The sequence below is a fragment of the Triturus cristatus genome, chromosome 8 (assembly GCF_964204655.1).
Source record: "Triturus cristatus chromosome 8, aTriCri1.1, whole genome shotgun sequence".
NCBI lineage: Eukaryota > Metazoa > Chordata > Amphibia > Caudata > Salamandridae > Triturus > Triturus cristatus.
The window spans coordinates 1,018,023,705-1,018,036,951 of NC_140591.1; the positions used below are offsets into that span (position 1 = coordinate 1,018,023,705).

At 43.5% G+C, this 13,247-nt stretch overlaps 1 protein-coding gene across 1 annotated transcript in view; it reads right to left on the reverse strand.

Annotated features, from left to right (window-relative positions):
• Positions 1-12,740, reverse strand: part of C8H3orf38 (chromosome 8 C3orf38 homolog) — a 90,579-nt gene extending 77,839 nt beyond the window's left edge. The window contains exon 1 of the mRNA XM_085622579.1: positions 12,468-12,740. Within this exon, the coding sequence (XP_085478705.1) occupies positions 12,468-12,594 (127 nt within the window). The 5' untranslated portion in view covers positions 12,595-12,740. The remainder of the gene's footprint in view (positions 1-12,467) is intronic.
• Positions 12,741-13,247: the final 507 nt, after the last annotated feature.

Sequence of the window (13,247 nt, forward strand, 5' to 3'; positions counted from 1 at the left end):
CATCTGCTAAGTACTGCGAACATGCAAATGCCACCTCCCCGCTTCGCATTCAAGCGATCAACGAACATCCGTGATCGTCTGGTCCATACAAGACCAAGACAGGACCCCCGTGAGACCAACATTCCGCAGGGACATTACCCATGTGGGAGCTGTTCTGTGTGTGCGTTTACATCTGCCACTAAAAGTGTAACTCTTGCAAATAACACCACCTGGTTTTTAAACCAGTTTAGCAATTGTAACACAACTAATGTTATTTACAGACTGACATGCCCCTGTGACCTCCACTACATTGGCCTCACTAGCAGGAAGGTCAAAATCAGGATACAAGAACACCTGAGTACATTACGTGCAGGGAGACTAAGTACCAGACTGGTGCAACACTATCAGTCCCAAAAACATATGCCAAAAGATGTACGGTGGGTGGTCCTTGAAAGGGTGAAGGGGGACCTTTTCAATATGGAGACCAGATTAAGCACCAGGGAAGCACGCTGGATTTACCAGGAAGGGGTGGACAAAAATGGACTTAATGACCTTATTGAGTGGAATAGGGTAAGTGTATAGTCCATCAATCTCCTATACAGCCAGATAAAACTAGCTTGCGGTGGTATGCCAGAAATTTAGGTCCAGGCCCAACCTCGACCAAGGAGTAGAAACAGCAAGGGACTACCAGCGGACAACCTGTAAAAGAGAACTCTGTACCTCGTGGTGAGACAGGTCCGACTGATAGCTAGAAAAGAAATAGTTGTGACTGTGAAGTAAAATCTGGTAAAAATCTACAGAGCTACCTATTTAGAGTGATAGAGACATAGCTCTATTCCACCCCCCCAGGAACGAATAGTGGGCTGACAGGTTATGGACACCAGTCCAAGATGGCGGCGACGCATGACACAGATAGGAGCACCACATTAGACACTTCCTGAGCAGGGCGGTTCCCTTCCGGGTTAGTACACGAGTTGAACCAGGTGTATTTAATCCCAGGCAACAGCGCACCGGGTTGACGCGGTGCTGAGCTAACGCCGGACGCACAAGTGACTAAGGTGGGTGCTGCAGCAAGAGATACTAGTAAAGCAGGGACTCTGTGAATTCTTTAATCAGCTGGAACTTTTTAATTAGCTGGAAGCATGAGTGGTGATTTTGGGGCTACAGAGTGCGAGACGGGAGGGTCTGCAATATCTCGAGGGGGTCCCTTTCCCAGCCCTTATTTTAAATACAACCTCCGAAAACACAATGATGATGGTTTGAGTAGCGAAGATACAGCGTCTCATTACAGCCGCAATTTGAGACGCCGTAACACATTGGGGAGACTGGAAAACTGTAAGACAGGGAGGCGCCATTGATACTAGTAAAATGAGGCGCAAAACCGAAGGATATACGGACAGTGAGTTACGATATGCCCAAATCCATAATAACAGACTCACGATCCATGATTATGTGTTACAGGCTCACAGTAGGAGCCGTCCAGAAGAGCCCAGAACGAATGCAGTTTATCGCATACCAGAGCTCCAGGGTAAAGGTATACCCGTCCTGGGTCAAATTCCGGTAAATGACATGGCCTATACGCTACGAGGGGAATAATATTCTTTGCCCATTTGCCAATTGATGTCGTTTCGTGTTGTTGTTTGTCTCTCTACCCTTTGTCTCTTACAGAAGTTTTTACGAAAAGACAGGCGGAAATGCAGGGTTGAGAAAAAAACCCCACGCCCTGATGAAATTGCCATGAGTGTACCCAAAGGCAATGAAACATGTCGGCATTTTAAATTGAAGTAGACACACAGCACGGAATAAAATTGTAAGCCAGTGTGTACTAGTTCACTTTTATATATAAGTTGTGGGGATTCCTTGGTGCACACAATTTGGCACTATACCTTTCTTTACACACACCTTAGCACTCTCTAGGTTGTTACCTATTTCTCTTCCCTTACACTCAATTTGTTTTCGGAACGAGGGCTGCTGATGATGAGACCTTGAGGCAGCAGGCGAGTACCTTCCTGCTTAAACCTCCATGGTGGTGCTACCGTGAGGCTCCCTCGTTCCTTTCCTACACTTTTTCACTTCTATTGGGTGTTTTAGAGACAGACATTTGGGATCAATGAGACAATTGTACCTCATATGAATTTCTTCTTTTCTTTTTCTAAATAGGTGAAATCATACCCATAAGCAGCGTTGATGGTGTAACCACATGCTCAATAGTTTGTCTTAAATATAAGACTAAGGGTATAGATGCTTGACTGGTCGTTCACCTTGGGAACAGGTCACTTGTTGTATGAAACGTTTGAGTGGGGGATGACCTGTTCTCTGCCCCTATAGCTCCAATTTGTGTTGTGGTTATGAGAACGGCAGCTTAGCCGTGAGAGCTTTTAAACGATTTTCTATTCATTACGAGGGACAACACGTAGCGACATTAACATTTGGCTGTGCTTCCTTCGGAAGCCATCCCCTGAAAATATTCACCCCTTTCCTCTCCGATTCCTGCACCTTGTACATCTCACTCACCATTTTCATAGATAATATCGGGAGGACTTGTACTGTGGGAGGTTCAATAGTAGAGAGATAGTAATATGGACAAGTTTTGCCTCGCATTTACGGACGAACATATAGCGTCAATCCTATCAGGCCCTTCTTTACTACCTAATGCTCCCTTAAATGGGGCTCCATCTGCCCGTGACGAATGGGAGAAACTATCCAACACTAGGAAAAGACAAGTGAGGATAGCACTCCATGGAGCCCTGATGACAGAATATCTTAGGGCAGGGGCAGCACCTGCCAGCCTTCTAGTGCGTATAGAACCTAAAATCTTTTTGGAAGACAAGAAATTCCGGGTGGACTGGAGCTACATAGCGAACAAGTGCACCCGGGACTGGCTTGTCTTGATAATCAACACGGCCAAGAGGCTCAGTGACGAGCTCCTCAAGGAGATCTTAGAGTTAGAGGAGACCATAAAGGCAGACACAACTATCACTGACACAAAAGAACAGCTGGCCAGAATTCAAGAAGACCTAAATGAATATCAAGCATATATGGTCAACCAAAAGATTAAGGGACTCAGACGTAATCTAGACAGGTTTACCCATGAATGGGCGTTTCCATATGTTGAAGATCAACACTATCAACAGACCCAACCCCAACCAACATTCCAACCAGGTGGGAGAGGGGGACGTCGTCAGGGGAGAAGAGCTCCAAATAACTGGACATTTGAAAATACCAGCAGTGAGGAAGATGAGACCCCGGCTCAAGCATCCACGTCTAACCAGAGGGTTAGATTTAATCCCCAGGACAAAACCAATGAGGATTTGGGAGCAATGTTTAGGGTTTTTTTAGGACAGCAAACACAGAACCCGATGGACCAACGAGGGGCCAGTTACAGAGGTCGGGGACGCGGTCGGGCCCGCCAGAACCAGAACTCCACCTGGCAGCCATTCTCCCCCAGGATTACACGCAGCAGAGGCAGAACACCCCTATAACTGCAACTAACAATATAGTAGTCAATCTTTCAAAATACCAACTTACTGATACAGAACTTGCAGTACTAAATAAAGGACTAGGGTTTGTACCCACTCCCCGTCACGATGGGTTCCAACTCCGGGCCGAGCTTCATGGTTTGATGAGGAAAATTAAACTCAAAAAATTTTTTGAGGGGAAAGAACAGGAAAATATGTCGGTGTTTTCAACAAATCTGCGCCGCCCCTCTCAGTTCTGCCCGCCCAACAGTGCAGTGGGCCCCGAAACATTAGTGTTCGAACAGAAGGTGCTACAGGATATCCTTCAGTTGGAACAAAACATGCAAACTCCAACACATAGCAATATGAGTTATGTGGATTGGCAAGCACTGAGGAGCATACAGAACAACCAATCCATCACTATCAAGCCGGCCGACAAGGGCGGGGCTTTGGTAGTGATGGACACACAAGACTATGACATCGAAGTGGCCAGGCTCCTGGGTGATCGTAACAACTATCGACCCTTGGCACGGGACCCCACCAACGAACTACAAGTGATGATCACTCAATTAGTGACGGAAGCCAAGGAAAAGAAGTGGGTGACATATAGAGAAGCTGAATTCCTGATCAATTTAAAACCAAGGGTTCCGGCGTTCTATATAGTCCCCAAGATTCACAAAGTACAACGCCCTCCCCCGGGTCGCCCCATAGTATCGGGCATTCAGTCCCTACTGGAACCACTATCCCAGTTTTCAGATTTTTTCCTGAGAGAATGTGTCATTACTCAACCCTCATACGTCCAAGATACAACGGATGTTTTGAGAATTCTGGAAAATGTATCATACAACCCTGATAACCATTATCTCGTCACTATAGACATAGAATCTCTATATACGAGTATCCCTCAGGAGGCCACGCTGGTGGCAGCAGCACGAGCCCTGAGAGATTCCGAATGGTTTTATGATACACCACAGACCTTTGTTCTCCAGTGTGTTGAGATTGCCCTAACAAGGAATTTTTTTGCATGCAAGGAACAGCTATACCTCCAGGTATCCGGGACATCGATGGGGGCTACCTTTGCCCCAAGCCTGGCATGTATCTATGTGGGCCAATTTGAGGCTTATTACATCAACCCAGATACCAATCCCTTCCAGAGGAACATTGTCCTCTGGAAGAGATACATAGACGATGTGCTATGTATCTGGAAAGGCTCAGAAGAGAGACTCAACGAGTTTCTCACGTGGCTCAACGGCCTTGATGGATGTTTGAAATTTACATGGTCAGTGAGTAGTACAACTGCAGTATACCTGGACCTTGATATACAGGCCGAAAATGGGGGTCTGACTACTACGGTCCATCAAAAACCAACGGACAAAAACTCCCTACTGCACTACAGATCATTCCACCCTAGAGCACTCAGGGATAACTTGCCCGTGGGGCAGTTTCTGAGGTATCGCCGCAATTGTTCCAATTTACAACACTACTCTGAGCAATCCCAGGTGCTAGCCACTAAGTTGAGGGACCGGGCATACCCAATTAAGGTCATCAAACAAGCAAGAAAGCGAGCTTATAATACCCCGCGCGCTGCTTTATTAGAAAAAACCCCTAAGAAAAGCAGCGACTGCATTCCAGTAGTGACTACTTTTGGTCCACTCTCCACTAAAATTCGACAGACCATTCGCAGACACTGGCATCTGCTAAGTACTGCGAACATGCAAATGCCACCTCCCCGCTTCGCATTCAAGCGATCAACGAACATCCGTGATCGTCTGGTCCATACAAGACCAAGACAGGACCCCCGTGAGACCAACATTCCGCAGGGACATTACCCATGTGGGAGCTGTTCTGTGTGTGCGTTTACATCTGCCACTAAAAGTGTAACTCTTGCAAATAACACCACCTGGTTTTTAAACCAGTTTAGCAATTGTAACACAACTAATGTTATTTACAGACTGACATGCCCCTGTGACCTCCACTACATTGGCCTCACTAGCAGGAAGGTCAAAATCAGGATACAAGAACACCTGAGTACATTACGTGCAGGGAGACTAAGTACCAGACTGGTGCAACACTATCAGTCCCAAAAACATATGCCAAAAGATGTACGGTGGGTGGTCCTTGAAAGGGTGAAGGGGGACCTTTTCAATATGGAGACCAGATTAAGCACCAGGGAAGCACGCTGGATTTACCAGGAAGGGGTGGACAAAAATGGACTTAATGACCTTATTGAGTGGAATAGGGTAAGTGTATAGTCCATCAATCTCCTATACAGCCAGATAAAACTAGCTTGCGGTGGTATGCCAGAAATTTAGGTCCAGGCCCAACCTCGACCAAGGAGTAGAAACAGCAAGGGACTACCAGCGGACAACCTGTAAAAGAGAACTCTGTACCTCGTGGTGAGACAGGTCCGACTGATAGCTAGAAAAGAAATAGTTGTGACTGTGAAGTAAAATCTGGTAAAAATCTACAGAGCTACCTATTTAGAGTGATAGAGACATAGCTCTATTCCACCCCCCCAGGAACGAATAGTGGGCTGACAGGTTATGGACACCAGTCCAAGATGGCGGCGACGCATGACACAGATAGGAGCACCACATTAGACACTTCCTGAGCAGGGCGGTTCCCTTCCGGGTTAGTACACGAGTTGAACCAGGTGTATTTAATCCCAGGCAACAGCGCACCGGGTTGACGCGGTGCTGAGCTAACGCCGGACGCACAAGTGACTAAGGTGGGTGCTGCAGCAAGAGATACTAGTAAAGCAGGGACTCTGTGAATTCTTTAATCAGCTGGAACTTTTTAATTAGCTGGAAGCATGAGTGGTGATTTTGGGGCTACAGAGTGCGAGACGGGAGGGTCTGCAATATCTCGAGGGGGTCCCTTTCCCAGCCCTTATTTTAAATACAACCTCCGAAAACACAATGATGATGGTTTGAGTAGCGAAGATACAGCGTCTCATTACAGCCGCAATTTGAGACGCCGTAACACATTGGGGAGACTGGAAAACTGTAAGACAGGGAGGCGCCATTGATACTAGTAAAATGAGGCGCAAAACCGAAGGATATACGGACAGTGAGTTACGATATGCCCAAATCCATAATAACAGACTCACGATCCATGATTATGTGTTACAGGCTCACAGTAGGAGCCGTCCAGAAGAGCCCAGAACGAATGCAGTTTATCGCATACCAGAGCTCCAGGGTAAAGGTATACCCGTCCTGGGTCAAATTCCGGTAAATGACATGGCCTATACGCTACGAGGGGAATAATATTCTTTGCCCATTTGCCAATTGATGTCGTTTCGTGTTGTTGTTTGTCTCTCTACCCTTTGTCTCTTACAGAAGTTTTTACGAAAAGACAGGCGGAAATGCAGGGTTGAGAAAAAAACCCCACGCCCTGATGAAATTGCCATGAGTGTACCCAAAGGCAATGAAACATGTCGGCATTTTAAATTGAAGTAGACACACAGCACGGAATAAAATTGTAAGCCAGTGTGTACTAGTTCACTTTTATATATAAGTTGTGGGGATTCCTTGGTGCACACAATTTGGCACTATACCTTTCTTTACACACACCTTAGCACTCTCTAGGTTGTTACCTATTTCTCTTCCCTTACACTCAATTTGTTTTCGGAACGAGGGCTGCTGATGATGAGACCTTGAGGCAGCAGGCGAGTACCTTCCTGCTTAAACCTCCATGGTGGTGCTACCGTGAGGCTCCCTCGTTCCTTTCCTACACTTTTTCACTTCTATTGGGTGTTTTAGAGACAGACATTTGGGATCAATGAGACAATTGTACCTCATATGAATTTCTTCTTTTCTTTTTCTAAATAGGTGAAATCATACCCATAAGCAGCGTTGATGGTGTAACCACATGCTCAATAGTTTGTCTTAAATATAAGACTAAGGGTATAGATGCTTGACTGGTCGTTCACCTTGGGAACAGGTCACTTGTTGTATGAAACGATACGTCTCCGCCAACAAGAAGGATAAGTTCTCTGAGACAAACACCGAATTGGTTTTAGGGAGAACGATTCAAAATTAGGTCACCACTTGAAAATTAAATTGATCCCATTACAAATTAAGGGAAATGCATTCCATTCATGGACTTAGAAAGGAATTAGGACATCTTATTTACATGTCTTGATAAGAATTTAAAGTTTTCAGCAAGATGCAACGGAGCGTATGGAAAACAGGAATTTAAATGAAGTTTTTATATTTTGATAACATAACAATTATGATATACAGTATCAAAAAACAAATATAGATCAACAGAAAATAAATGCAGAGTTGAAAGATTCCCAAATTAAAAGTTATTATACACAAATCAATCAATGCAGCAGCATTTAACAGTTATAGGGAACAACTGACATTTTGGCCATTTTATTATTTGCATTTATTTATTATAACATATTGTAAATGTCACAGAATTACATGATAATTTAAATAATTGAGTAGCTACTATACATTTGGGACTATTCAGCCTTTACCAAGACAAGAGTGTCTCTGTTAAAGTCTCTGGTGGGCTACATTCCTTTAGACCCAAAGGAACCCAGTGGCCTATAACCATAGGCCCATGCTTGACCTGGAATTGAATATGTATTGATCAAGTCAAACTTTATATGGAGTTCATTTTATGAGTTTAGTACTTTATTTTAATGCCATGTCCTTTCGGTCCATGCTAATTTTAAGTTGTTTTTTTCAAATATTGTTTATTTTGATTTTAGTACAAGACAGTATTACAGTCAAAATAGTACATATACATATATAAGTTTATTCAATCAATAGCATGTACTGTTTGTGACTTTGCTGATGTAAATGATCATGCTATCGATCAGCTAAATGCTCACAATAATTTGCTTCACTTTGCTTCTCTTCCAAAAGGCCTCAGTAAACCAATAATCGCATAATGTGATAACCCATAATGTGCTAAGGACCGCCCTGATACACAACTGGAAAAAAGAGGAGGGGGAGTGGCGGCAGTCATATGGATGTATAACACGTACAATAGTTAGCATCTCTCAGGACAAAATGTCCCCTAAAATCCTTCAAATACATGGAGCTGATCATTCAGTTTATAGATCAGTCTCTTGTGTCAGGCCATCGTCACCATTGCTTCCACCAATCTTTTAGAGTGGGGGCTGTAGTTATTTATAAATCTTAGGAGGATGTAAATTTGTGCCAGAGCTGAATCTAGCCAGTGCTTATTGTGATGAGTAACTTCCAGTATGTCAGAGAAGTAATAAAGAATGGACAACTCTAAGGAAGGGGTTAAAGCTAGAACGCTTGTGCAAGCCAGTTGTCCTCACACTTGAATCCAAAAGTTGTGTATCAGTATGAAGGGATGTGGAATTCCTATAGCCCGTCACCCAGGACATATTGTTTGGGGTCAAGTGCAACAAGTTTTCATGTGTATGTTGTCCTTGGGACAAGCACGCTCAACCCTTTGGCTGCTAGTTTACAGTATCACATTATGGATCAGGGAAAGGCATTTACTGCAGTTAAGGTAATATTTGTGTCTGTGTTAACCCCTACGCTGCGGCACGAATTTTGCCGCGGCGCTGGGGGGGTTCGGGGTGAGCGTGGCGCCGCTATGCTCTTGACGGAACCACTCCGTCATGAGCCACTGGCGCGCTGTGCTCATGACGGAGTGGTTCCGTCACGACTTCGCCCACTTGCATTGTTCGCCCGCACAGCCGGGGAATCAGTGCCGCGTGGGCGGAGCGGCCGCAACGGCCGCAGCATGACGGAACCACTCCGTCATGAGCACACGGCGCCCGTGGCTCATGACGGAGTGGTTCCGTCATGAGCAGGCAAGGGGTTAATGCTGTTCAAGCTTGTACTTATGGTTCATTAATGCAAAGCCTTTATTATTAGGGTGAGAGCACTTAGTAAATGTAAACTCAGACTGCACTACTGACAGTGATTCCAGTATAAAAATGTGTACACACGTTTTCAATGTTTTGCAATATGAAACTATGTATAATGCTCCCAGAATGCTCTCTAATTAGATGCACATATTTGCAGAAGCTTGAAGGTGAGATTGATGATTCTTTGCTTTCAAAATAAAATGTTCACAAAGAAATGCAAAAACATTTTGCTAAACTACTATTAAGTTTTAGGTGCCATTTCTTTGTAGCATCATTTAGTAATATGTGTTGATGTGTGCTAGTATATCCCAAAAATATCCATAATGGAAAACCAGTGTAACAAGATTATGGGAAACAAAAATAAACAAGGTATGGTAAAGCCAGTAGGTCTGAAATTGTTGGGTCAGCTTTTTGGTTTTGTTAACGTGTGACTTGTTTTGGGATGGTTTTTGTAAAAGCTTACTGGTGTGGGAGCTACCAGGCCCTCACCATTATAACAAACATTGGTAAAAGCAAAACTTGTTTTGGTCTCAAAAAGAACAAATTTCCACAGTAGTTCCTGGCTCTGACTGTGTGTTAATATGCTACTTGTGAAAGAACAGAATGAGCAGTCACTCACAGTGAAGCTAGCCAATAGAATTTTTTTTAATAAACACGAAAGGTCCTGGTTAACACCCTAATTAGGGGCCCAATTATTAAATAAAGTCTCCTAAGTGCACCCGTCCTTGCATGAAGTGCAAATATACAGCATTCGTGAATTCACAAGACTACAGAAGTAGGCCAAGAAATAGTACTCCAAGAAAATGTGTGTGAACTACATTTTAGCATGGGCAAATATGCAGGTGTAGATTTGCTTATGCGAAAATCTGAGTGTTTGCAAGTTCACTTTCTTTCCAACCACTTTTTTACCAACCCTGGAAAAAGTATTATGTCTGCCATTGTCAGGGGTACATTTCCAACCTCTCTCAGCATGGGAAAAGATTAGAGAAGAGTTGGTGAAAACCCTTAAAACATGCAAGTTAGTAGGCTCATTTACCTGCCTGGAGCACCAAAGCAGGTCATGAGAGTTCTTAGATGATTACACGAACAAAGGCCAGAGACTAATCCTACTTGACTCTTGCAGACAAGGTAAAGTATAACTTTAAGTCTGTTTGCCAATACTTTAGCTAGAATTGTGATCACTCTAATAATTAGTGATATTGCTCTGTGGTTGCCGCAATGTAAAGGTTCCTTTCAGGTTTGGGGATCAGAGAGATTACCGCTTTAAAAAAAAATCTGACTTCAGACCATTTTGCGTTGTGGCTTTTAAAAGCAGTTTCTCCAACAGGTGAATTCGCTGCTCAGCTGTGATTTAAAAAAGAAAAATGACAGGGAAACCATCTACCCCAGGAGTTTTACTTGTTTGCACATCCTTGATGACAGACCTAATTTGTTCTTATGTGATATTCCCATTAAATAGCTGTTAGGGTTCAGTCGCCAGAGCTGGGATCAGTAAGTTGGTACATAAAACAATCCTCAGATAAAAGAATGTAAATTCTGCACTGATGCCATGTAGGTTAGTTCGCAGATTGCCTTGACTACTCTAAAGTGCAGGTCTGGCTGCTTGGGACTCTTAAGTTGCCAGCCAAAGGCCTGCCTGCTTTATGGCTATGTTCATAGTGTTTGCTTTTTAGCCGACAAAAACGTATTGAGTTCCTATCTTTTTCTGGCTTACAAGTTGAAGATTAGGCTTTGTTATATATTGTTTATGTAGGTCTATTATTCCCGGAAACAATATGGTTTGTTTATGAACTTCTGGTCTACGCAAGTAATCTGGCTTGGTCTTGAATTATGAGGCCCTTGATATAAGAATTGCAGATGGCCCATAATGTCTCTGTGGAGTCAACCAAATGCTTGTTGAAAGTACGGCATCAGTAGGAGCTAAGCTCCAGATCTGTGTCTTCAGAAGAAGAACTGATGTCAAGGCGCATAATTGGAACCTTTATAGAGGTTCCTTGTCATCATGTTCATGGGCAGGATGGAGTCACGACAAAGGCAGAATGTGCCACCCACCAGAGTTGCGAAGCTATTGCAAGAGTTACCACGGAAAGAAAGATACAGATGGTCCCACCTACCAGAGTTGCGAAGGTATTGCAAAAATGCTGCTACTTGCGGAAATTCTGGAAAAAAAAAAAAAAGAAAAAAAAACACACACACACACACACCAAAACAGAAGTAAAGTCTGCAGAAAAATTGTATCATTGGCAAATCAAATAGTATCTACATGGCAGCCCCCTGCATACCAAATTACACATTAAACGTTCATGGGTAGTGCTGCAGTACAACAGGTGTCAAAAAGGGTATAAACTAGGAGCCTCTGCTACCATTGTTAAAAAAATAACAGTGCCTTAAATGAACTAGTAGCCTGACAAAAAACCTGGTCATCAGGATAGTGAGAAGAGGCACCTATAGACAGCACTGCAGCCACTAAAAGGGAACTTGTCCGGATGCCCAATCATTGAGTTATTAAGGTGAAGAAACTGTGCGTCACACCGAAGAACTGAAACTAAAATGAGGAGCTGGACAACATAAACATAATAACAAGCGCATTCATTGACACCATTATTAAAAATAATACACGTAATGGAGCAGCTGCATATGCAAACACTAACAAGGTTATTAGACTGCTCCAATTTATAAACTCGTTTTCAGAGAAACAGAGATCAAAGGGACGCTCTTGCCAAGTTCTCTGTTTTTACTTCTGACTGTACAGCTACTTTTAACTTTTGCAACCTTCACGGTGAGAATTGGGACACATATTACATTTTTTAGACATTTTTGTCTTTACTAAGACGAAGACACTGGACTGTCTAGACTTTAAAGTGGAAAGGTGCCAGTAGAAAGGGCGATAAACAAAGTAAAATGGGACGACCAATCGCCGTAAGAGCGCGACTCAGTGACTACGTAAAAAAGACTTATCACATCGAGTCATCTTTTTCACAGAAGCGAGCCATGATTCAAAGCTAGAAAGATTTACACCTTTTAAAAGCCCAGTAACAAATTTTCAACAATAACTGACATTAACATTTTTCCGATAAAAAAAAACAAACAAATTATTCTTTAGGAGGCACAGCACTGAACTAAGGGAACAGAGGGATACGGAACACACTTCACAAACACCTTACCTTCGCGGGAAACCGGCTGTATAAGGTGGTTCGTGACTGTGTCGCTCAGTGCACGCAGTTCGGCAGGGTTCAGACTCTCCAGCAACTCCCGGCAGCCAGCCCGTTCAGTCTCGCTCAGCCTCGCCATGGCTGTAAAACACCATCCCAGGAGGGGAAGCAAGTGAGGCAAGTGCCGGAAAAGCTACAGAGCAGCTAACTAGAGCAGCCAATGGATAGGCGAGAATAACTGGGCTGGGACTTTTCCTCAGCCAATGGAAATATGCGTCACAATTGATTCCGACTGAAATCACAACAAAATACAACTTGGCTCCGGTGTTCTTACTGCGCAAGCAGATGGCGCATGCGCATGGGGAGGGGGTCAGCTGGTAGAAATTGAACAGAACAGTGACAGCTAGGATGTAATCAAGCACTGACAAAGCCAATAGATTTCGCCTGTTTGGGATCTATTGGCTTTGTCAATGTTTTTTTTTTGTGGTGGGTGTAGTGAAAATCCACACGAAATTAAGTCATTAATCTTCTTTATTTCCAAAGTAGTAAGGAAGTAAAAGGGTGCTGCTGCCTCCAACATAGACACAAGCTTCAACTGAGTACATTCCAAAGTACTACTTACAAAAGCCATTCTAAATGATGTAATACATTCTAAATCTACTATTCCTTTACCAAGCAAAGCTAACACATTACTGCACATCTCCCTTGCTAAATAATTTTTTTTTTTTAAACAAAAGTTACATGAAAAGATTACAATTGAAATAATATTTTAGTCACACACAAAATCTTGTA